Source organism: Triticum urartu, chromosome 6A, assembly GCF_056163025.1.
Source record: "Triticum urartu cultivar PI428250 chromosome 6A, HENAU_Tu73, whole genome shotgun sequence".
NCBI classification, from domain to species: Eukaryota; Viridiplantae; Streptophyta; class Magnoliopsida; order Poales; family Poaceae; genus Triticum; species Triticum urartu.
Genome location: NC_141878.1, coordinates 551,872,633 through 551,896,062, shown reverse-complemented (window position 1 = coordinate 551,896,062; position 23,430 = coordinate 551,872,633). Strand labels below are relative to the sequence as shown.

General features: G+C 48.2%; 1 protein-coding gene across 1 annotated transcript; it reads left to right on the top strand.

Moving 5' to 3' along the window:
- The first annotated feature begins 5,126 nt into the window (after positions 1 to 5,126).
- On the top strand, positions 5,127 to 9,048 carry GH9A4 (glycosyl hydrolase 9A4). The gene is made up of 2 exons (XM_048677777.2): positions 5,127 to 5,462; positions 7,574 to 9,048. The coding sequence occupies exons 1-2, from the start codon at positions 5,217 to 5,219 to the stop codon at positions 8,849 to 8,851; spliced, it is 1,524 nt and encodes a 507-aa protein (XP_048533734.1). The 5' UTR covers positions 5,127 to 5,216; the 3' UTR covers positions 8,852 to 9,048.
- The last annotated feature ends 14,382 nt before the right edge of the window (positions 9,049 to 23,430 follow it).

The following is a 23,430-nucleotide window of genomic DNA, read 5'->3' as shown; positions in this document are numbered from 1 at the left end:
GGTCATTTAGATTAGGTGGTCATCGCTTCTTGCGCCATTGGCATAAAAATGACCTCATCATCTAAGCAACTCTTTATGGTGGCTACCTTTGGTGGTTGTCATTGGGCAAAGCAGAAATTAATGTCCTCCATATCATCGTCAAATCCCCAATAATACTTGTTTGTTTTCTGTAGAATGTCCTTTGATTGTAAAGTTGTATCATTAAGGCGATCCACAACATACATTATCTGTGAGATAATATGGTTGAGATCGTTGTCTTCAAGCATTGATCATGTTGTGGAGTTGGTATTTATGATGCAATAAAGTTCCTTTACTTCCGTGTGATTTCTCCTTAGACCATTGCACCTGTTATTGCTCATATAGTCTATTATTCCTTCTTTTTCTTTCAGCTCGTGTTCCAAAACTTTTTTTGGAACCAATTGTAGCTTATTATAGTTGAACCCTTGTATCACTTTGTTGTAAGAGCCTTCCATGTATTTAAGAGGTTTGTTTGTCAGGCGATCTTCATCCTCTTCTAGTTTTCCGTAGGCATAAATGAATATTGATTTCTTTGCAAGTCCATTGTATACCTAGTACTCAGATGGATAAGACCGAGCAGTTGCCTCGAGACCAACGGTCCTTGCCTTGTGTGTTGAGTAAACTGTGTTTGGAAGGCCAAGCTATAGTATCATAGCATCCAGAAGCAATTTTGATGGAATCTATTTTTTTTTCCATCACAAGTTCACAACGGACTAATGACAGAGAGGAAGATATTATGAGCAAGTGTTTGAAGCTTTACAACGCATGATTGTATATGTGCCTATATATCTATTATTTTTTTGTGACAAGAACATTGTTGATAAACAATTGTAATGGTAACTGAATGTGGTGTTCACATGTACAATCTCGAACTATTATGGTTTACTGTTGAGTCCCATGTTAAACCATGTGCGCGTTGAAAATATTTGCATTTTTCAGTAACTTTGTGTCCGAGCAACCATCTCAAACATGATGCGTTATGAGAATATTTGACTTTGTTAGTAGAAAAGTAGGTTTTATCAACCACTTAGGGTACTAATTCAAACCCTTCAAGATGAAAAATAATGTATAATACAAACTTGCTGCGCTAAATGACGCAGAGTCCCATATAAAACTATTAATGCTTTGAAATTATTTTCATTTGCTAGTAAATTTAGATTTTAGCAAACACTTAGTGTATCAATTGAAACCCTTGTAGATGAGAAGTTAAGAGGATTTCTCTTTAAAAATGTATAATTGAGTGTGCACAATTTGGATCGATTACATTTGCAAACATGGGATTGAAACAACGGTTTACATAACTAATACCTTGCATTTAGGATAACATACAATAAGGTAGAATCAAAGATATTGTTCTTCCATAGGGATTCAATAACCTTCATTACATGAAAACATAGAGCATGTTATTGAGCAAGTTGATGATTTAATTAATAAATGAATGCAAATCACAAAAGTTATTAAACTTTAGCAACTGCATAACCTTATCGATGATGGGATAAGGATAGGATGATAATGAAAGTACTCCTAGAGCAAGTATTGTAATAACCCATTTTATTATGTCAAACCAATGCAAATGCCTCTCATGGTATCACTTAATCACATAGTTGCCTGGTCATAATTGAATATGCGCATGTCTAGTCATCAAAATTTTGTTCGGATCCTAATGAATGAGCGCATGCCTAGTCATCAAAATCCTTATCATGACTATGCGATTAGCTCATGCATTTCATACCTCCCCCACAACTTCAATCCCAAAAATTCTGAAACTAATTTTGCTACCTTGAATCAAGTGTGTTTCTTTAAATTTGAGAAAATGACAGAACTGTGATATATGTGTTTGGTGATGATCCGACTACTGGAATTTCATGAATATTTATATATGGGAGTTACATGTTATCTACAAACTCCAGTAAAAATTTCATGCATTTCAGAATTTATCACTTACCTATAGTTCAACCCAAAGTTGGGGCAGATTTTATTTCGAATTTGAACAGTAGCATCTGTGAAATTTTCCAAGATATTTTTGCAAAATTTTGAGCACCGAAACATTTAGATCATGCTAATCTGGAGAAGCTTATGAAGGAACAGAGGAGGAAGAGATGTTCCAGTCAATCTCATTTGCGTTTATTTTCATTCAGCCCCTGCCTTTGACACTGACCAGTTGGTGAGTCCAGCAGCGCAGAGAAGGAAAGACTTGAACCCGTGACTTGCACCTCCATAAAGCCTGCCTTTGCCACTACGCCATCACAAGCGCAGTTGCTACGGGAGAGATGCCGCGTATTTAGCAGCACGGTGATTGTTTGGATTCAAATTTCAAAAAAAACTTGAATTTTTTTCTCGGTACGAATGTTTTCCGTGGGGTAGCGGTAACCGCTCGGGATCACGAAATTTCGAGCCGTACCCAAAACAGTGGTCATTACCAGGCTGCCATGTTGGCGCCAAAATGTGGGCCGTGAGAAGGCCTAGAATGAGGTACATAGGTCTTCAGGCAAGCCAGCACACGCTCACCCCTAGAAAAGAAAAACAAGTAACAAGCTATGTTCGCCTAAAAAAATCTGACCGCTAAGCATACGAGGAAGCCCTAGTTTACTGGCACTCACTAATACTTGTTTTGTCCTGACATCAAAAGCATCTCGTTGTTGCAGAATCTGGAAATGGAAGTGAAGAACCACCTCATGATGCCATTGGCCAGCTACACGTTTAAGCCCCTCCTTTAATTTTATCATCTAGTCCATGGTTAATCTTGTACTACTTATATCACTGCAGGAGCTTAACCAGCCATGACATACGGTGAGGAGTTTGATGTCTGTTGACTGGATCTGGTTATACTAATCAAAGCTCAACCACTAACTCGCAACGTCTCAAGCCTACCCAGATTTCTTTCAGTCAGCTGAAAGCGTTGGTCGGGTGCTTCGGCACAGCGTTGTTTCTTACGAACTTCGCCGCTGAGGAGGATCGATAAACTAGCTGAACCCTATGCACGGTCGATGCCATGCTGTAAATAGAGGTGGAATGCCCCATTTTAGTATGTGTATGCGCATCAGGTGCAAGTGCTATTTTGATAAGATCTCATCATATTTTCTGCTGAACTGCAAGGGCCAGCATCTTCATGCTCGTTGTTGTCCACTAAGTCCCATAAAGAATAGTTGGTGTTTACTTTGGTAGAGTCCCATAAAGAATAGTTGGTGTTTGTAGCAATGTTTTCTTTTCTTTTCAGGTTCAGTAAAAAAGGCCCAACTGCATGTGTCTGGTGATTAAGACAACACTCGGTGACCCTGTTCTACTCCCTATGATCCATATTAGTTGACCCTGGTCCTACTAACTTTCCACTAAACCGGTGTCAATTAATTTGGTTTGGGGAAGTACTTATTTTGTGCTTATGCACATAAAAATAGACATAGCATTTCAGACGAATTCCATTGATTCCAGGCCTATGTGGACCAACTTGCCATTGGTGCTATTTGACATTTATGAACATCTTGTGCTGAAATATCAAAAGGTTAGGCCTCACTGCTCTCCCTGGTTGGGGAACTGCAAAGCAAATCGGCAGTTTGTTTGTTCAGTTGCAACAACTAATACAGTATTAGTACTACCCTACTGCAAACAGAGTAACATGCATGTAGTTTCTAGGTGCAAGTAATAAAACCACCCTCATTGCTCCATTCCTAGTCGGTTGCTTCGATAGTTAAGCAATCTAAGTGAAAGTACGCACTGTTGAACATTACAGCGCTTTCCTGACTGTTGGAACTCTAGACTGACACCGACTTCAACATGGCATTACTGATTTAGAGGTTCTACGATGTAGAGCTCCTTTGACAACTTTACTTGCCGTGGGTGCAAATGGCGTGGTAAGGTAGAAAGGGTGTTCATGACACATCCTTGCTAGTCTATTTTCTCTTTTGGGCTTTTCATTTGATATTTCATTTATTTTGTGAAATGTTCCAGGTATATTATAAAAGTTCACCAGAAACAAAACACCTCGAACATATAAAAATTACATCCATGTCCCTAGACCACCGAACTACCACTATCGTCGCCAGAACGAGCCGCCGACACACCATTGTCGCCGCTCCTCTATCAAAGCCGGTTTGACCTTGTTGACGACAAGCGATAAGTCTTCGTACATGTGCCCCTAAGGACCAGCACCCTAAAGTCACAATCGTCGCCATTGAACACTTGAATAGATACGAAGTATCTGACACCAAATCTCGTCACATACGAGAAACCCTAACCTCACCGTCCCAAGGAGACGGCAGAAATCTATGCTGGAGCTCCGTCGACTACGTCCAGACCGACGAACTCGAGGAGGATCAGAGCCCAAAAGACAAACTCGAAGAGAAAGCACCGCCATCCGCCCGATACCGACCTGCAAGGACTAAAAACCCCTTGGCTAAACTACTAGCCGGAGCGGAGGCACCGATCGAGATTCCCCTCCATCCCATGAACCACTAGAGTAGCATGCAGAAGCAACGTGAATCCACGGGCTCGCCGGTGAAGAGTGGAGAGGGAAGAGTTTACCCTAGCCTCAAAGGATAGAGGAAGCGGTATATATGCCGGTTTTCTCTATTTTTCATTTTATTTGGTTGACTATTCAAGCTAGTTGACTTCCTTTGACTAAACTTTAGTAGTAGTATATAGAATGCGTATAAGCAATGTCAATATTATCCCAACAATCCCTATTTGGGTGTATTACTCCAAAGAATTAAACAATAGAAACAACATCAAAGATTTACCTTTGATCACTCACAGTTCTCTAGAATATTCATAATTTTTAGTAGCCTAAATTTGCACTTGCACACTGCCAACTTCGTCAAAACTTAGCAGCAGTTTTTGATGGAAATCAGTAGGATGAGTGTAGGTCCAAGTTGCAATGACTAACAAGTATGGTAGTATGCCTGACTGTTGCCCTAAAAAAAGCACTTGAGTGCGTTTTTTTTACTGCACTTGTTTGGTTCTTGCCATGCATGACAGGCAGGAGAAACTGGCCACCAGAGGGAGACCAGCAGCTGACCGTCTGAAACCGAAGCCATTCTGGGCCGAACACTTCGCAACCTCCTGAACGCACTCGCGCCCCTCCCCCTTTTAGCCGCCCTTCCCTCGCTCCCTCCTCTGCCACTCCCAACACGGACGGCACGCCCACGCCTCCGCCTCGGCTTCGGCTTCCCCCCTCCCTCACCTCACTCACCAGCGCGGGCGCCATGAAGAAGAGGCACACCCCAGCGAGCTGCCGCGGCGGCGGCGAAGGCGTCCGCTGCGGCGTCGCGCTGCTCCTCGCGGCGCTGGTCCTGTCCGGCGACGTCGCCGGCGCCACCTCCTTCAACTACAAGGACGCGCTCACCAAGTCGATCATGTTCCTCGAGGCGCAGCGCTCCGGGAAGCTGCCGCCCGACAACCGCATCAAGTGGCGCGGCGACTCCGGCATGGAGGACGGCAAGCTCGCCCATGTACGTATTGCGTGCGTTATTGCCGCCGCTGATCTCCCTCTCTCCGCTTAATTTCGTTCCTTCGCTTCCATACGTGCTGCCTGCATGCATGAGTTTCTTGGTTTGGTCGATCATGTCCGTCGTGCGTGCATTCATGTTGAATGCATGCATGTGTTAAGATGGGTGCGGCGTTCATGGCGTACGTTATGAAATCGCCATGCCCGCTTGATTCACGCACATATAACTGCTAATTAATGTCCATGGGCGTTCATGTCCGTTGAGCTATTTTCGAGCTAAAACCAGTGATGAAACGTCGTCTCACAATTTGATCTAGTTTGCATGCATGCATTTCAAGCAGCTGATGCATGGACACGGATTTTTCCTAACCCGTTATGCGCGCAACTTATATCCTTACCGTTCATCCAGCATGTTGTCCAATCGATGTGGCCCACCCTGGTGTCAGCCATGCATGTATTCGACGGGGAGATGATATTCTAGTGCATGTATATGAAGCCCTCTAGAACTAGATTTCCTTGGGCCCACCAAAGCATATCCCACCGTGCTGCACCTCTTCTAACACAAAATTACATAACAAACAAATATATCATCATAACTTATAAATAAATTATGCAAATTTAAATTCATTTATGTATTTGAGTTTCTCATGGCCAGCTCTACAAAACAAGTCCAATATGCATATATTTCATAAATTGTGGATTCGGTTATTATTGCAAACCCAAGACAAAACTAAATTGTGAATGGCTAAAAAATAAGTTCCATAAACTCTATATCAAAGTTCAGACAAGCTTTTTATATAGTTTTTGGGTTCCAAATAGCAAAGTTCTTTACTATTTCTAACAAAGTGCGGATCTACTATTCAGAAAGTTCTTCAACTCCTGATTCTTTTAATTTAATATTTGAGAATAAAAAGAAAAGTTCTTCACTGTTTTCAGCAAAGTTTACCAATTCTCTGAAAGTTCTTTAGAGTTTGAAGTTAAAGTTCAAGTAGGGAAAACATAAAATTCTTCGGTAGTTCAACTTCAAAGGCCCCAACTTATGGTAAAATTCGGATATATCTCGTACATACTAGTTCACCGTGTGTAGAACAAAATATCTCATACATACAGCCGCACATAGATCTTTTTTGATCCATAAAAGAAAGGCACGCAATACCATATCTTTCAGCACATCTTCCCTCCTATATTCACCGAATCAAAAAAAGTTAAATCTCTTCTTCTGTCTCTCATATAGATCAAATCTTCACACGGTGAATAAAAGCAAGCAAGAAAAAATGCATCACACTTTCTGCAGCTTAAGAAGCATCGACACATGACATAAACAATTATCCACGAAAATGCATCGGAGTGAGGATTCAAAATCAAGATAGAGGAAGAACCCACAACCACAAAATCCACTGCATAAAATCTACAGATTTAATCTACGAATCCATGGAAAGAGCTGCTCTAACCCAATGCATACGCATGCACAGCAGCAAATGCTACTGGTCTCATGTATGCATGCACATCGGAGCTCATCTGATCTTGGGGCCTTGAAGCTGAGGACGGGGGGCAGAAGAGGTGGCCGCGCTGGTGGAGGAGCAGGTTGGAGAAGTAGACCACTGGAGCAGTGAGGGGCGGTGGAGGGGCGGTGGAGGAGCAGGTCGGAGAAGTAGACCACCGGAGCAGTGAGGGGCGGAGCCGTGCCGGTGGCCTGACCCAGATCTGAATAGTGAGGAGGAGAGAAGAGGCGAGAGGGGGGATTCACGGGGTGGGGACTGTGTAGGTCCGTAGGAGTGGGGTACTGTATTTGCAAGGTATAGGAGAGGAAAAAGGATTTCTAGCATGGTCCCGCGTGGGCCAGGCGGCATGGATCCAGAGGAGCGCGTGCGGAGAGGATTGCGGTTGCACGCACAACGGGTTAGGAATCGCCATATTTGTTGATGCGTGCAACTCTATAGTGGTCTGAGCAATATCTCGACCAAATAAATCATTGTATAATGTCTCGTTAGTAGCATGTTATAGCGCGATATAGCAGACTAATAGCGTGTATTTTAAGAAGGTCAACTATTTTTTTGTAGCACGTTATTTTTTTTTCATTGTGCATAACGAGAGCGTTCTCATTCGATGAATCAGGTTGATCTAACGGGCGGGTACTACGACGCGGGCGACAACGTGAAGTACGGGCTGCCGCTGGCGTTCACGGTGACGACGCTGGCGTGGGCGGCGCTGGCGTTCAAGCCGGAGCTGCAGGCGGCGGGGGAGCTGAAGCACGTGCAGGAGGCCATCAGGTGGGGCACCGACTACATCCTCAAGTGCGCCGCCAAGAAGAACCACATGTGGGTCCAGGTGGGCGACCCCAACCTGGACCACCAGTGCTGGGTCCGCCCCGAGAACATGCCCACGCCCCGCACCCTCTACCAGATCGACGGCAACACCCCCGGCACCGAGATCGCCGCCGAGACCGCCGCCGCCCTCGCCGCCTCCGCCATGGTCTTCCGCAACGACAAGAACTACGCCCGCCGCCTCATGAACAAGGCCAAGCTGCTCTACCAGTTCGCCAGGAGCCACCTCAAGACCTACGACGGCGAGTGCCCCTTCTACTGCTCCTACTCGGGCTACAACGACGAGCTGCTCTGGGCCGCCACCTGGCTCTTCATGGCCACCAAGCGCCAGGTCTACGCCGACTTCATCACCCACGAGGCCATCTCCTCCAGCGTCGCCGAGTTCAGCTGGGACCTCAAGTACCCCGGCGCGCAGATCCTCCTCGCCCCGCACAACATGAACGCCAGCGGCGGCTTGCAGAGCTACAAGACGCAGGCCGACAACTTCGTCTGCGCCGTGCTCCCCGACACCCCCTTCCACCAGGTCTTCATCACCCCCGGCGGCATGATCCACCTCCGCGACGGCGCCAACTCGCAGTACGTCACCGGCACCGCCTTCCTCTTCCTCGTCTACGCCGACTGGCTCCACACCGCCCGCCAGGACGTCATGTGCGGCGCCACGCCCATCAAGCCCGCCAGGCTCAGGGAGTTCGCCAAGCAGCAGATGGACTACCTCCTCGGCGCCAACCCGAGGGGGAGGTCCTACGTCGTCGGCTTCGGGGCCAACCCGCCCACGCAGCCGCACCACCGCGGCGCGTCCACGCCGGTGCTCAAGCCCGGGACGGTCGTCAACTGCGGCATGAGCTTCGGCGACTGGTTCGCGCCCGACCGGCCCAACCCCAACGAGCTCACGGGGGCCATCATGGGCGGGCCCGACGGCGCCGACAACTTCATCGACAAGCGCAACGCGTCGGCGTGCACCGAGCCCTGCACCTACATCAACTCCCTCGCCATCGGCGCGCTCGCCGCGCTCGCCGGACGCGGGCCCAACCTCGTCGCCTCCAAGTCCCACGGATACGATCAGATGTAGTATCGGTTGATTCGTACGTCGTTGAGCCGGCCCGTCGATTCCATGCCACAAACCACATCCACATGCTTGCGTTGCATGCATGTTGACTCCTCGGATAAAGTAGTTTCTTTCTCACTCGCGCTCTCTGTCTCTGCTTCTCAGTTTAATTAGGAAAGTACTACCTTCTTGATTAATTAATTAATTGTGTTACAATTGAGTTAATCCGTACTTTATGACCAAATTGATGTGTAGTATGTGTCAATTAGTACTCTCTTTGTAAACTAACATAAAAGCGTTTAGATCACTAAAGTAGTAATCTAAACGGTCTTACATTAGTTTACGAAGGGAGCACTTGTTAACACACCTGACGGCTCGACCACACCGGCCAGCAAGACACGGGCCCGGCCCAGCCGCGCCCGACGCAGCAACCCGCTCTACTTCGGCCCAGAGTGGCACAACCAGCCCGGCCCAGCCACCGCGACTATTTAAGGCGAACGCTCCTCTCTCCCTCGCCATCCAGTGGATCACGAACGGCGGCGGCGGCACGAACCCTAGTTCTTCTTTCGATTGATCCATTCTTGTAATCCCGTTGTATCAGACTGATTGCTACCGTGAGATAGTAGATCGATCCTTACCACTACTCTGTCCCTAACATCTGGTACCAGTCGCCAGCACAACTCCACTCTTCCGCCCGATCTGGCTCATCTCATCGAAACTCGAGGGGTTCGCCACGGTCGTTTCCTCGTCGAAGCCATGGATCCGTCCGCAAAGGCCTACCTCGACAAGCTTACAGCGACGATGGAGGCCAACACCGCGGCTCTCACTGCGGTCACATCCCGCCTCGACGATCTCGTCGCATGGCGGCCGGATCTGGAGCGCCGCGTCTCCGATCTGGGCGACGCGGTCACCGCCCTCCAACAGGCGCGCCCAACCTCCACCACCGACGCCAACGGGGGCGCGCCACCTCTTCACGCTACGGCACCACCGCCCGTGCTGCCCTCCGACAACTTGGGCCTGGCGGGAGGCGATGAGGACACCCCTCAAGGGTCTAAGGACCACGGCGACTTCAATTTGCATCGGGGGAGGCCGTCGGTGTCGTTCCAGACGCCGCTGGCCCTCCCGGCCAACGGTCAGATCGAAAACTTACCTTCTCCTTTTGCGCATGCTAGTCAGATGCTTGCGGGTTTGGGACAAGCCCACCCCTCTATCTCGTTTCCGCAATTTACGGGCGAAAATCCGAACATGTGGAAAACGATGTGCGAGCAGTACTTTTCCATGTTTGGCATCCACAAAACCTTCTGGGTTCCCATGGTCGCCCTCAACTTCTCAGGGGCTGCGGCCATTTGGTTACAGTCAGTCCAAAAGAAGCTCAATAGCTTCGATTGGGAGTCTTTTTCTGCCCTATTAACTACTCGATTTGGTCGCGATCGACATCAGTTGCTCATTCGTCAATTCTATACCATTAAACAGACATCCACCGTAGCTGATTTTATCGAGCGCTTTGAGTTAATCATTAATTAATCATTTGAGCTCTTATTCAGACTCGATTCACCCATTTTATTTTCTCACCCGTTTTGTGGAAGGATTGCGGGCGGACATTTGAGCGGTGGTCATGGTCCAGCGACCACCCGACCTGGACACGGCCTGTGCCTTGGCGCTACTTCAGGAGGAGGTGGCTGACAACGCGCGTGCGGAGGTGCAGCGCCCCACGCCTACGCGCCCTCCTGACGCGCCGACGAGACCCAATGTACCGCTTCCTCTGCCTCTTCCACCGGCGCGCGCGACACCACCAGCTCCAGCCGCGGATCGCCGCGGTACCGACGTCGCGCGAGCTGACTCCACCAAGCTCAAGGCCCTGCGCGACTACCGTCGAGCGCGGGGGCTGTGCTTCAAGTGCGGCGAGCGTTGGGGACCTGACCACACGTGCCCCACGTCAGTCCAACTCCACGTCGTCGAAGAACTTCTGGAGCTCTTCGGCATCGACGCCACGACTGCACCAACCCAGCCGGAGGCCGTCCCAGAAGAAGTGGTCATGGCTATCTCCAAGCCGGCCCTGACTGGGGGCGTATCGAACAAGGCGTTCCAGTTGCGCGCATGGATCCAGGGGCGCGAAGCGTTGATGCTTGTCGACTCCGGCAGCACCACTTCGTTCATCAATGAGCGGCTGGCGACGACCATCCAGGGCGTCCAACCTCTTCCCCGCGCCTATCAAGTACGCGTCGCCGACGGGGGAGCACTCGCCTGCTCTGCAAGTGTGCCACAATGTCAATGGTGCACTCAAGGTCACCAGTTCACGACGGATATGAAGGTGCTGGCGCTCGGGACGTACGATGCAATCTTGGGGATGGACTGGCTCGAGGAGCACAGCCCCATGACGGTCGACTGGCGTGCAAAGTTCATTGAGATGCCGTCGCCCGCGGGACCGATTCGCCTCCGTGGGCACGAGTCTAATTCGTCGACTTGCACGGTCATCAACGCCCTTCAACTCCAACAACTCTGCAACTCCGGTGCAATCACTCATATGGCGTTGATCTACGCGACTGCCAGTGAGGACAACAGCAGCGTCACCAACTCACCAGAGATACAAGCAATTCTAGAAAAATTCTCTGATGTGTTCAAGGAGCCAGAAGGGTTACCGCCACGTCGCGACTGCGATCACAAGATTCCTCTCATCCCAGGAGCCCAGCCGGTGAACATCCGGCCCTATCGACACAAGCCAGAGCATAAGAAGGAAATTGATGCTCAGGTAGAGGAACTGCTTCGCAAAGGGATTATTCGGAAGAGTACCAGTCCTTTATGCTCACCAGCTATCCTCGTCAAGAAGAAAGACGGAACGTGGAGACTCTGCATCGATTACAGACATCTCAATGCCATCACCTACATTGCCAAGTACCCCGTGCCCATCATCGAGGAATTACTGGACGAGTTACATGGTGCGGCATGGTTCTCCAAGTTGGACCTGCGCTCAGGATATCACCAGATCCGTTTGGCAGAGGGTGAAGAGTACAAGACCGCGTTTCAGACGCACTCAGGCCACTACGAATTCTTGGTGGTCTCTTTCGGGTTAGCGGGTGGACCGGCCACATTCAACGGATCTCTCACAACTACACTCAAACCAGTCGACCGCAAGTGCGTTCTCCTCTTCTTCGACGATATCCTGGTGTTCAGCAGGACTCTGCGAGACCACATCAGTCACCTGCGACAAGTCCTGCAACTCTTGCGCCGGGACCAATGGCGCGTGAAGATGTCCAAGTGTGAATTCGGACAGCGCAGCCTATCATACCTTGGGCACGTCATCAGTGACCGTGGGGTATCCACAGAACCTACGAAGATCCAAGCAGTGTCCAACTGGACGACACCATCGGATGTCAAGGCGGTCCGCAGCTTCTTGGGACTAGCTGGGTACTATCGAAGATTCGTCAAGAACTTCAGAATCATAGCTCGGCCACTATTCAATCTTCTCAAAAAAGGGGCACCATTCGTCTGGACACCAGCCACCGACACAGCATTCCAGCTGCTAAAGCAACATCTGATCGAAGCACCAGTTCTGGCACTGCCCAACTTCGCCAAACCTTTCGTGATCGAGACCGACGCACGTGACAAAGGGATAGGGGCGGTACTGCAGCAGGAGGGTCACCCGATCTCTTACATGAGCAAAGCTCTGAGCCCCCGATACCAAGGTCTCTCGACCTATGAGAAAGAATATTTGGCAGTCATTGTAGCTGTCGACCAGTGGCGCCCATATCTCCAGCATGCGGAATTTACCATACTCACTGATCAGCGCAGCTTGACACACCTGACAGAGCAGAGGCTTTCGACGCCATGGCAGCAGCGAGCCTTCACTAAACTGCTGGGACTCCGATACGTCATCAAGTACAAAAAAGGGGCCGAAAACACAGCAGCGGATGCCTTGTCCAGAGCAACAATAACTGAAGTGCTTCACACAATCAGTGTGTGCCAACCAGCATGGCTTGAAGATATTCTCGCCAGCTACAACACCAATCCTCAAGAGCAGAGACTCCTTGAGCAACTGGCGGTTCACGAGGACCCCAAGGGAAGATTCCAACTGCAGAATAGGTTGCTCCGCTTCAGGGGCCGCATCTGGCTGGGAGGAAGAACAGCTATGCAGCAGCGCATCATCGCAGCCTTCCACGACAGCCCCATGGGGGGCCACTCTGGCTTCCCAGTGACCTACCGACGCATCCGCAGGCTGTTTGCCTGGCCCAAGATGAAGGCACATGTGCAGCAGTATGTGCGTTGCTGTCAGATCTGCCAACAAGCCAAACCAGACCGCACTGCTTCGCCGGGTCTGCTGATGCCATTACCAATTCCAAAAGAATCATGGGATCTAATCACCATGGACTTCGTGGACGGCTTGCCACAATCGGGTCAGTACAACTGCTTGCTCGTGGTGGTCGACAAAAGGACCCGGTTCGCCCATTTCCTTCCCCTGGCCCATCCTTACACAGCGGCAAAAGTGGCCGTCTGTTGGAAATATGCCCTAGAGGCAATAATAAATTGATTATTATTATATTTCCTTGTTCATGGTAATCGTTTATTATCCATGCTAGAATTGTATTGATAGGAAACTCAAATACATGTGTGGATACATAGACAACACCATGTCCCTAGTAAGCCTCTAGTTGACTAGCTCGTTGATCAATAGATGGTTACGGTTTCCTGACCATGGACATTGGATGTCATTGATAACGGGATCACATCATTAGGAGAATGATGTGATGGACAAGACCCAATCCTAAGCATAGCACTAGATCGTGTAGTTCGTATGCTAAAGCTTTTCTAATGTCAAGTATCATTTCCTTAGACCATGAGATTGTGCAACTCCCGGATACCGTAGGAATGCTTTGGGTGTGCCAAACGTCACAACGTAACTGGGTGGCTATAAAGGTACACTACAGGTATCTCCGAAAGTGTCTGTTGGGTTGGCACGAATCGAGACTGGGATTTGTCACTCCGTGTGACGGAGAGGTATCTCTGGGCCCACTCGGTAGGACATCATCATAATGTGCACAATGTGATCAAGGAGTTGATCACGGGATGATGTGTTATGGAACGAGTAAAGAGACTTGCCGGTAACGAGATTGAACAAGGTATCGGGATACCGACGATCGAATCTCGGGCAAGTATCATACCGATAGACAAGGGAATTGTATACGGGATTGATTAAGTCCTTGACATCGTGGTTCATCCGATGAGATCATCGTGGAACATGTGGGAGCCAACATGGGTATCCAGATCCCGCTGTTGGTTATTGACCGGAGAACGTCTCGGTCATGTCTGCATGTCTCCCGAACCCGTAGGGTCTACACACTTAAGGTTCGATGACGCTAGGGTTATAAAGGAAGTTTGTATGTGGTAACCGAATGTTGTTCGGAGTCCCGGATAAGATCCCGGACGTCACGAGGAGTTCCGGAATGGTCCGGAGGTAAAGATTTATATATGGGAAGTCTTGTTTTGGTCACCGGACAAGTTTCGGGGTCACCGGTATTGTACCGGGACCACTGGAAGGGTCCCGGGTGTCCACCGGGTGGGGCCACCTGCCCCGGGGGGCCACATGGGCTGTAGGGGTGTGCGCCTTGGCCTATATGGGCCAAGGGCACCAGCCCCAAGAGGCCCATGCGCCAAGAGATAAGGAAAGGAAGAGTCCTAAAGGGGGGAAGGCACCTCCTAGGTGCCTTGGGGAGGAGGGACTCCTCCTAGCCGCACCCTTCCTTGGAGGAAGGGCCAAGGCTGCGCCTCCCCCCCTCTCCCTTGCCCCTATATATATGTGGGGGTGGGAGGGCAGCCATACCAATGTTCTGGTGCAGCCCTCTCCCCTCTCCCAAGTACTTCTCCTCTCCCGTGGTGCTTGGCGAAGCCCTGCAGGATTGCCACGCTCCTCCATCACCACCACGCCGTTGTGCTGTGTCGGTGTACTAAAGTAGGGGTACCCTTAGTACCCCGAACTTGTGCACGGGCAGTCGCAGCACCCCGCGGCAAGGCTTGCCGGGTGACCGCCAAGATCCTCCGCGGCTACTTTGAAGACCATTCAAGGACAAAGTATCCAAGACAAGACCCCGGCGAGAGGAGCTTGCCGGGAAAGCTATCAAAAGCACCTCAAGGCCCCGGCAAGAGGAGCTTGCCGGGAAGGAAACGGGACCCCGGCAAGAGGAGCTTGCCGGGAAGGCCAACCCAGGCATACCGAGAAAACCTGCCGCGACGCGCCACGCGTCCCGGCAAGACCCGGTGAGCGACAAGCTCCCGGACGCGACAAGACGACGACCGCGGCGAGGAGTTTGCCGCGGGAACCGCCTCTCCGAGCCCGCGCTCCAGCACGACCACCGCGTGTCGCTCTGGGGGCCTCTCCCAAGCACACGTGGCAGGAGGTCGCGCAGCTAGGGGTGCGAGGTGGCGAGCAGGCGCTGACAAGATAGCCATCGTGGCAAACGGTGGCGTCCCTAGCAAGCCCCTTTCGATACTGTTTAGGCGACACAGACGGGCATTTAATGCCCTTGTCCCCTGCCGTCAGGGTTAGGTATGATAACACTGTAGCGGGTAGCTGTGCCTACTACAGCACCTAGCTGTGCCTACCCACGGCACCCTTTCCATTTTTGCCTTTGGCCCCCGTTGCTCTATGTCGTTAACCCCTTGAGTATAAAAGGAGGCCCGTGTGCAACGTAGAAGGGGGTCGGCCATTTCGAGAGCCTGAGGGTTAGCCAGTTTGCCTACCCACGCTCGGTCTCGCTAGTCGCCGGTGTGTACTGTAGCACTCCGCGCTCCCGAGCTAGAAATCAATACCAAACCACAAAGCAGGAGTAGGGTTTTACGCATCCGTGCGGCCCGAACCTGGGTAAATCGCTCGCGTGCTTCGCCTCGATTTACTCTTCGCACGACCAACCGCCCGCGTGCTTCGCCTCGATCTGCTCTTTGCACAACCTCCGCCCCCCGCCGAACCGAAAGGGACCCGGTCCGCCGGTCCCATAGGTGTCCGAGGATCAGAAACCCCGGCATGCTGCTGCTGGATGGAGTCTTCCTCAACCTCTCCCTCTCTCCTTGCTGGATCAAGGCATGGGAGACGTCACTGGGCTGTACGTGTGTTGAACGCGGAGGTGCCGTCCGTTCGGCACTTGGTCATCGGTGATTTGGATCACGACGAGTACGACTCCATCAACCCCGTTCACTTGAACGCTTCCGCTTAGCGATCTACAAGGGTATGTAGATGCACTCTCCTTCCCCTCGTTGCTGGTCTCTCCATAGATAGATCTTGGTGACACGTAGGAAAATTTTGAATTTCTGCTACGTTCCCCAACAGTGGCATCATGAGCTAGGTCTATGCGTAGCTTCTATGCATGAGTAGAACACAAAGTAGTTGTGGGCGTTGATTTTGTTCAATATGCTTACCGTTACTAGTCCAATCTTGATTCGGCGGCATTGTGGGATGAAGCGGCCCGGACCAACCTTACACGTACGCTTACGTGAGACCGGTTCCACCGACAAACATGCACTAGTTGCATAAGGTGGCTGGCGGGTGTCTGTCTCTCCCACTTTAGTCGGATCGGATTCGATGAACAGGGTCCTTATGAAGGGTAAATAGCAATTGGCATATCACGTTGTGGTCTTTGCATAGGTAAGAAACGTTCTTGCTAGAAACCCATAGCAGCCACGTAAAACATGCAAACAACAATTAGAGGACGTATAACTTGTTTTTGCAGGGTATGCTATGTGATGTGATATGGCCAAAGGATGTGATGAATGATATATGTGATGTATGAGATGATCATGTTCTTGTAATAGGAATCACGACTTGCATGTCGATGAGTATGACAACCGGCAGGAGCCATAGGAGTTGTCTTAATTTATTTATGACCTGCGTGTCAACATAAACATCATGTAATTACTTTACTTTATTGCTAACCGTTAGCTGTAGTAGTAGAAGTAATAGTTGACGAGACAACTTCAAGAAGACACGATGATGGAGATCATGATGATGGAGATCATGTTGTCATACCGGTGACGATGATGATCATGGAGCCCCGAAGATGGAGATCAAAAGGAGCAATATGATATTGGCCATATCATGTCACTATTTGATTGCATGTGATGTTTATCATGTTTATGCATTTTATTTACTTAGAACGACGGTAGTAAATAAGATGATCCCTCACTAAAATTTCAAGAAGGTGTTCCCCCTAACTGTGCACCGTTGCGACGGTTCATTGTTTCAATGCACCACGTGATGATCGGGTGTTTGATCCAAACGTTCACATACAACGGGTGTAAGACAGATTTACACATGCAAACACTTAGGTTGACTTGACGAGCCTAGCATGTGTATAGACATGGCCTCGGAACACAGAAGACCGAAAGGTCGAGCATGAGTCGTATAGAAGATACGATCAACATGAAGATGTTCACCGATGTTGACTAGTCCGTCTCACGTGATGATCGGACACGGCCTAGTTAACTCGGATCATGTAATCACTTAGATGACTAGAGGGATGTCTATCTGAGTGGGAGTTCATAAGATGAACTTAATTATCCTGAACATAGTCAAAAGGTCTTCGCAAATTATGTCGTAGCTCACGCTTAAGTTCTACTATTTAGATATGTTCCTAGAGAAAAAATTAGTTGAAAGTTGATAGTAGCAATTATGCGGACTAAGTCTGTAAACTGAGGATTGTCCTCATTGCTTCATAGAAGGCTTATGTCCTTAATGCACCGCTCAGTGTGCTGAACCTCGAACGTCGTCTGTGGATGTTGCGAACATCTGACATACACGTTTTGATAACTACGTGATAGTTCAGTTAAACGGTTTAGAGTTGAGGCACCGAAGACGGTTTTTAAAATGTCGCGAAACATATGAGATGTTTCGAGGGCTGAAATTGGAATTTCAGGCTCGTGCCCACGTCAAGAGGTATAAGACCTCCGACGATTTTCTTAGCCTGCAAACTAAGGGAGAAAAGCTCAATTGTTGAGCTTGTGCTCAGATTGTCTGAGTACATCAATCATTTGAATCGAGTGGGAGTTGATCTTCCAGATGAGACAGTGATGTTTCTCCAAAGTCATTGCCACCAAGCTGCTAGAGCTTCGTGATGAACTATAATATATCAGGGACATATATGATGATCCTTGAGATATTCGCGATGTTTGACACCAAAGTAGAAATCAAGAAGGAGCATCAATTGTTGATGGTTGGTGAAACCACTAGTTTCAAGAAGGGCAAGGGCAAGAAGGGATACTTCATGAAACGGCAATTCAGCTGCTGCTCTGGTGAAGAAACCCAAGGTTGAACCCAAACCCGAGACTAAGTGCTTCTGTAATAAGGGGAAAAGCCACTGGAGCAGAATTACCCTAGATACTTGGTAGATTAGAAGGCTGGCAAGGTCGATAAAAGTATATTGGATATACATTGTGTTGATGTGTACTTTACTAGTACTCCTAGTAGCACCAGGGTATTAGATACCGGTTCGGTTGCTAAGTGTTAGTAACTCGAAATAAAAGCTACGGAATAAACGGAGACTAGCTAAAGGTGAGCTGACGATATGTGTTGGAAGTGTTTCCAATGTTGATATGATCAAGCATCGCACGCTCCCTCTACCATCGAGATTGGTGTTTGCGTTGAGTATAGACATGATTGGATTATGACTATCGCAATACGGTTATTCATTTAAAGAGAATAATAGTTACTCTACTTATTTGAATAATACCTTCAATGGTCTTGCACCTAAAATGAATAGTTTGTTGAATCTCGATCGTAGTGATACACATGTTCATGCCAAAAGATATAAGATAGTAATGATAGTACCACCTACTTGTGGCACTGCCACGTAAGTCATATCGGTATAAAACGCATGAAGAAGCTCCATGTTGATGGATCTTTGGGCTCACTCGTTTTTGAAAAGTTTGAGACATGCGAACCATGTCTATTAGTGTATATGCATGAAGAAACTCCATGCAAATGGACCGTTTGAACTCACTTGATCTTGAATCACTTGAGACATGCAAATCATACCACATGGGCAAGATGACTGAAATCCTCGGTTTCAGTAAAATGGAACTAGAAAGCAACTTGTTGGAAGAAATACATTTTGATGTGTGCAGTCCAATGAGTGCTGAGGAGTGTAGTGGATATCGTTATGTTCTTACTTCACAGATGATTTGGGTAGATGTTGAGTACATTTACTTGATAAATCACGAGTCTGAATTATTGAAAGGTTCAAGTAATTTCAGGGTGAAGTTGAAAGATCATCATGACAAGAGGATAAAATATCTATGATATGATCATAGAGATGAATATCTGAATTACGAGTTTGGCACAGAATTAAGACATTGTGGAAATTGTTTCACAACTAATACAGCCTGGAACACCATAGTGTGATGGTGTGTCCGAACATCATAACTGCACCCTATTGGATATGATGCATACCATGATGTCTCTTATCGAATTACCACAATAGTTTATGGGTTAGGCATTAGAGACAACCACATTCACTTTAAAAGGGGCACCACGTAATTCCGATGAGATGACACCGTATGAACTATGGTTTAGAGAAACCTAAGCTGTCATTTCTTAAAAGTTTGGGGCTGCGACGCTTATGTGAAAAAGTTTCAGGCCGATAAGCTCGAACCCAAAGCGGATAAATGCATCTTCATAGGACACCCAAAACAGTTGGGTGTACCTCCTGTCTCAGATTCGAAAGCAATAAGGGATTGTTTCTAGAATCGGGTCCTTTCTCGAGGAAAAGTTTCTCTTGAAAGAATTGAGTGGGAGGATGGTGGAGACTTGATGAGGTTATTGAACCGTCACTTCAATTAGTGTATAGCAGGGCACAAAGAGTTGTTCCTGTGGCACCTACACCAATTTAAGTGGAAGCTTATGATATTGATCATGAGACTTCGGATCAAGTCACTCCCAAACCTCGTAGGACGACAAGGATGCATACTACTTCAGAATGGTACGTAATCCTGTCTTGGAAGTCATGTTGCTAGACAACAATGAACCTACGAGCTGTGGAGAAGCGATGGTGGGCCTGGATTCCGATAAATGGCTCGAGGCCATATAATCCGAGAGAGGATCCATATATGAAAACAAAGTGTAGACTTTGGAAGAATTACTTGATGGTCGTAAGGCTGTTAGGTACATATGGATTTTAAAAGGAAGACGGACAATGATGGTAAGTATCACCATTAAGAAAGCTCGACTTGTCGTTAAGATGTTTTCCGACAAGTTCAAGGAGTTGACTACGATGAGACTTTCTCACCCGTAGCGATGCTAAGAGTCTGTAGGAATTATATTAGCGATTACTGCATTATTTATGAAATCTTGCAGATAGGATGTCAAAACATTGTTTTCTCAACGATTTTCTTGAGGAAAGGTTGTATGTGATACAACCGGAAGGTTTTGTTAATCCTGAAAGATGCTAATAAGTATGCAAAGCTCCAGCAATCCTTCTAAGGACTGGAGTAAGCATCTCGGAGTTGGAATGTATGCTTTGATAAGATGATCAAAGATTTTGGGTGTATACAAAGTTTATGAGAAACTTGTATTTCCAAAGAAGTGAGTGGGAGCACTATAGAATTTCTGATGAGTATATGTTGTTGACATATTGTTGATCAGAAATGACGTAGAATTTCTGGAAAGCATATAGGGTTATTTGGAAAGTGTTTTTCAATGGAAAGCCTGGATTAAGCTACTTGAACATTGAGCATCAAGATCTATAAGGATAGATCAAAACGCTTAATAGTACTTTCAAATGAGCACATACCTTGACTTGATCTTGAAGGTGTTCAAGATGGATCAGTCAAAGAAGGAGTTCTTGCCTGAGTTGTAAGGTATGAAGTTAAGACTTAAAGCTCGACCACGGTAGAATAGAGAGAAAGGACGAAGGTCGTACCCTATGCTTAAGACGTAGGCTCTACAGTATGCTATGCTGTGTACCGCACCTGAAATGTGCCTTGCCATGATTCAGTCAAGGGGTACAAGAGTGATCTAAGAATGGATCACAGACAGCGGTCAAAGTTATCCTTAGTAACTAGTGGACTAAGGAATTTTCTCGATTATGGAGGTGGTAAAAGAGTTCGTCGTAAAGGGTTACGTCGATGCAAGCTTAACACCTATCCGGATAGCTCTGAGTAGAGATACCGGATACGTATAATGGAGCAACAATTTAGAATAGCTCCAAGTAGAACAGTTATTTGGAATAGCTCCAAATGTAGCGTAGTAGTTGCATCTACAAGATGACATAGAAATTTGCGAGGTACATACGGATCTGAAAGATTCAGACCCGTTGACTAAAACCTCTCTCACAAGCAACATGATCAAACCCAGAACTCATTGAGTGCTAATCACATAGTGATGTGAACTAGATTATTGACTCTAGTAAACTCTTTGAATGTTGGTTACATGGCGATGTGACCTGTGAGTGTTAATCACTTGGCGATGTGAACTAGATTATTGACTCTAGTGCAAGTGGGAGACTGTTGGAAATATGCCCTAGAGGCAATAATAAATTGATTATTATTATATTTCCTTGTTCATGATAATTTTTTATTATCCATGCTAGAATTGTATTGATAGGAAACTCAAATATATGTGTGGATACATAGACAACACCATGTCCCTAGTAAGCCTCTAGTTGACTAGCTCGTTGATCAATAGATGGTTACGGTTTCCTGACCATGGACATTGGATGTCATTGATAACGGGATCACATCATTAGGAGAATGATGTGATGGACAAGACCCAATCCTAAGCATAGCACTAGATCGTGTAGTTCGTATGCTAAAGCTTTTCTAATGTCAAGTATCATTTCCTTAGACCATGAGATTGTGCAACTCCCGGATACCGTAGGAATGCTTTGGGTGTGCCAAACGTCACAACGTAACTGGGTGGCTATAAAGGTACACTACAGGTATCTCCGAAAGTGTCTGTTGGGTTGGCACGAATCGAGACTGGGATTTGTCACTCCGTGTGACGGAGAGGTATCTCTGGGCCCACTCGGTAGGACATCATCATAATGTGCACAATGTGATCAAGGAGTTGATCACGGGATGATGTGTTATGGAACGAGTAAAGAGACTTGCCGGTAACGAGATTGAACAAGGTATCGGGATACCGACGATCGAATCTCGGGCAAGTATCATACCGATAGACAAGGGAATTGTATACGGGATTGATTGAGTCCTTGACATCGTGGTTCATCCGATGAGATCATCGTGGAACATGTGGGAGCCAACATGGGTATCCAGATCCCGCTATTGGTTATTGACCGGAGAACGTCTCGGTCATGTCTGCATGTCTCCCGAACCCGTAGGGTCTACACACTTAAGGTTCGATGACGCTAGGGTTATAAAGGAAGTTTGTATGTGGTAACCGAATGTTGTTCGGAGTCCCGGATAAGATCCCGGACGTCACGAGGAGTTCCGGAATGGTCCGGAGGTAAAGATTTATATATGGGAAGTCTTGTTTTGGTCACCGGACAAGTTTCGGGGTCACCGGTATTGTACCGGGACCACTGGAAGGGTCCCGGGTGTCCACCGGGTGGGGCCACCTGCCCCGGGGGGCCACATGGGCTGTAGGGGTGTGCGCCTTGGCCTATATGGGCCAAGGGCACCAGCCCCAAGAGGCCCATGCGCCAAGAGATAAGGAAAGGAAGAGTCCTAAAGGGGGAAGGCACCTCCTAGGTGCCTTGGGGAGGAGGGACTCCTCCTAGCCGCACCCTTCCTTGGAGGAAGGGCCAAGGCTGCGCCTCCCCCCCTCTCCCTTGCCCCTATATATATGTGGGGGTGGGAGGGCAGCCATACCAATGTTCTGGTGCAGCCCTCTCCCCTCTCCCAAGTACTTCTCCTCTCCCGTGGTGCTTGGCGAAGCCCTGCAGGATTGCCACGCTCCTCCATCACCACCACGCCGTTGTGCTGCTGCTGGATGGAGTCTTCCTCAACCTCTCCCTCTCTCCTTGCTGGATCAAGGCATGGGAGACGTTACCGGGCTGTACGTGTGTTGAACGCAGAGGTGCCGTCCGTTCGGCACTTGGTCATCGGTGATTTGGATCACGACGAGTACGACTCCATCAACCCCGTTCACTTGAACGCTTCCGCTTAGCGATCTACAAGGGTATGTAGATGCACTCTCCTTCCCCTCGTTGCTGGTCTCTCCATAGATAGATCTTGGTGACACGTAGGAAAATTTTGAATTTCTGCTACGTTCCCCAACACCGTCCTCTACATGCAACAGCTGTACAAGCTGCACGGATTCCCGGGAGCTATTGTATCTGACCGTGACCCAGTTTTCACCAGCCATTTTTGGCAAGAACTGTTCAAATATGCAGGAACAGAACTGCGCATGAGCACGGCGAATCATCCGCAGACGGACGGCCAAACCGAGCGGGTGAACCAGTGCATTGAAACTTATCTGCGCTGCTTCGTTCAAGCGTGCCCGAAGAGATGGAGCTTTTGGGTACCTTTGGCGCAATTCTGGTACAACTCATCACACCACTCCGCCATCGGGATGACGCTGTTCAAGGCCATGTTTGGAAGGGAACCTCGGCACTGGGGGATCACGGCATCGACCTCGTCATCAGTACCAGCTTTGCAAACTTGGC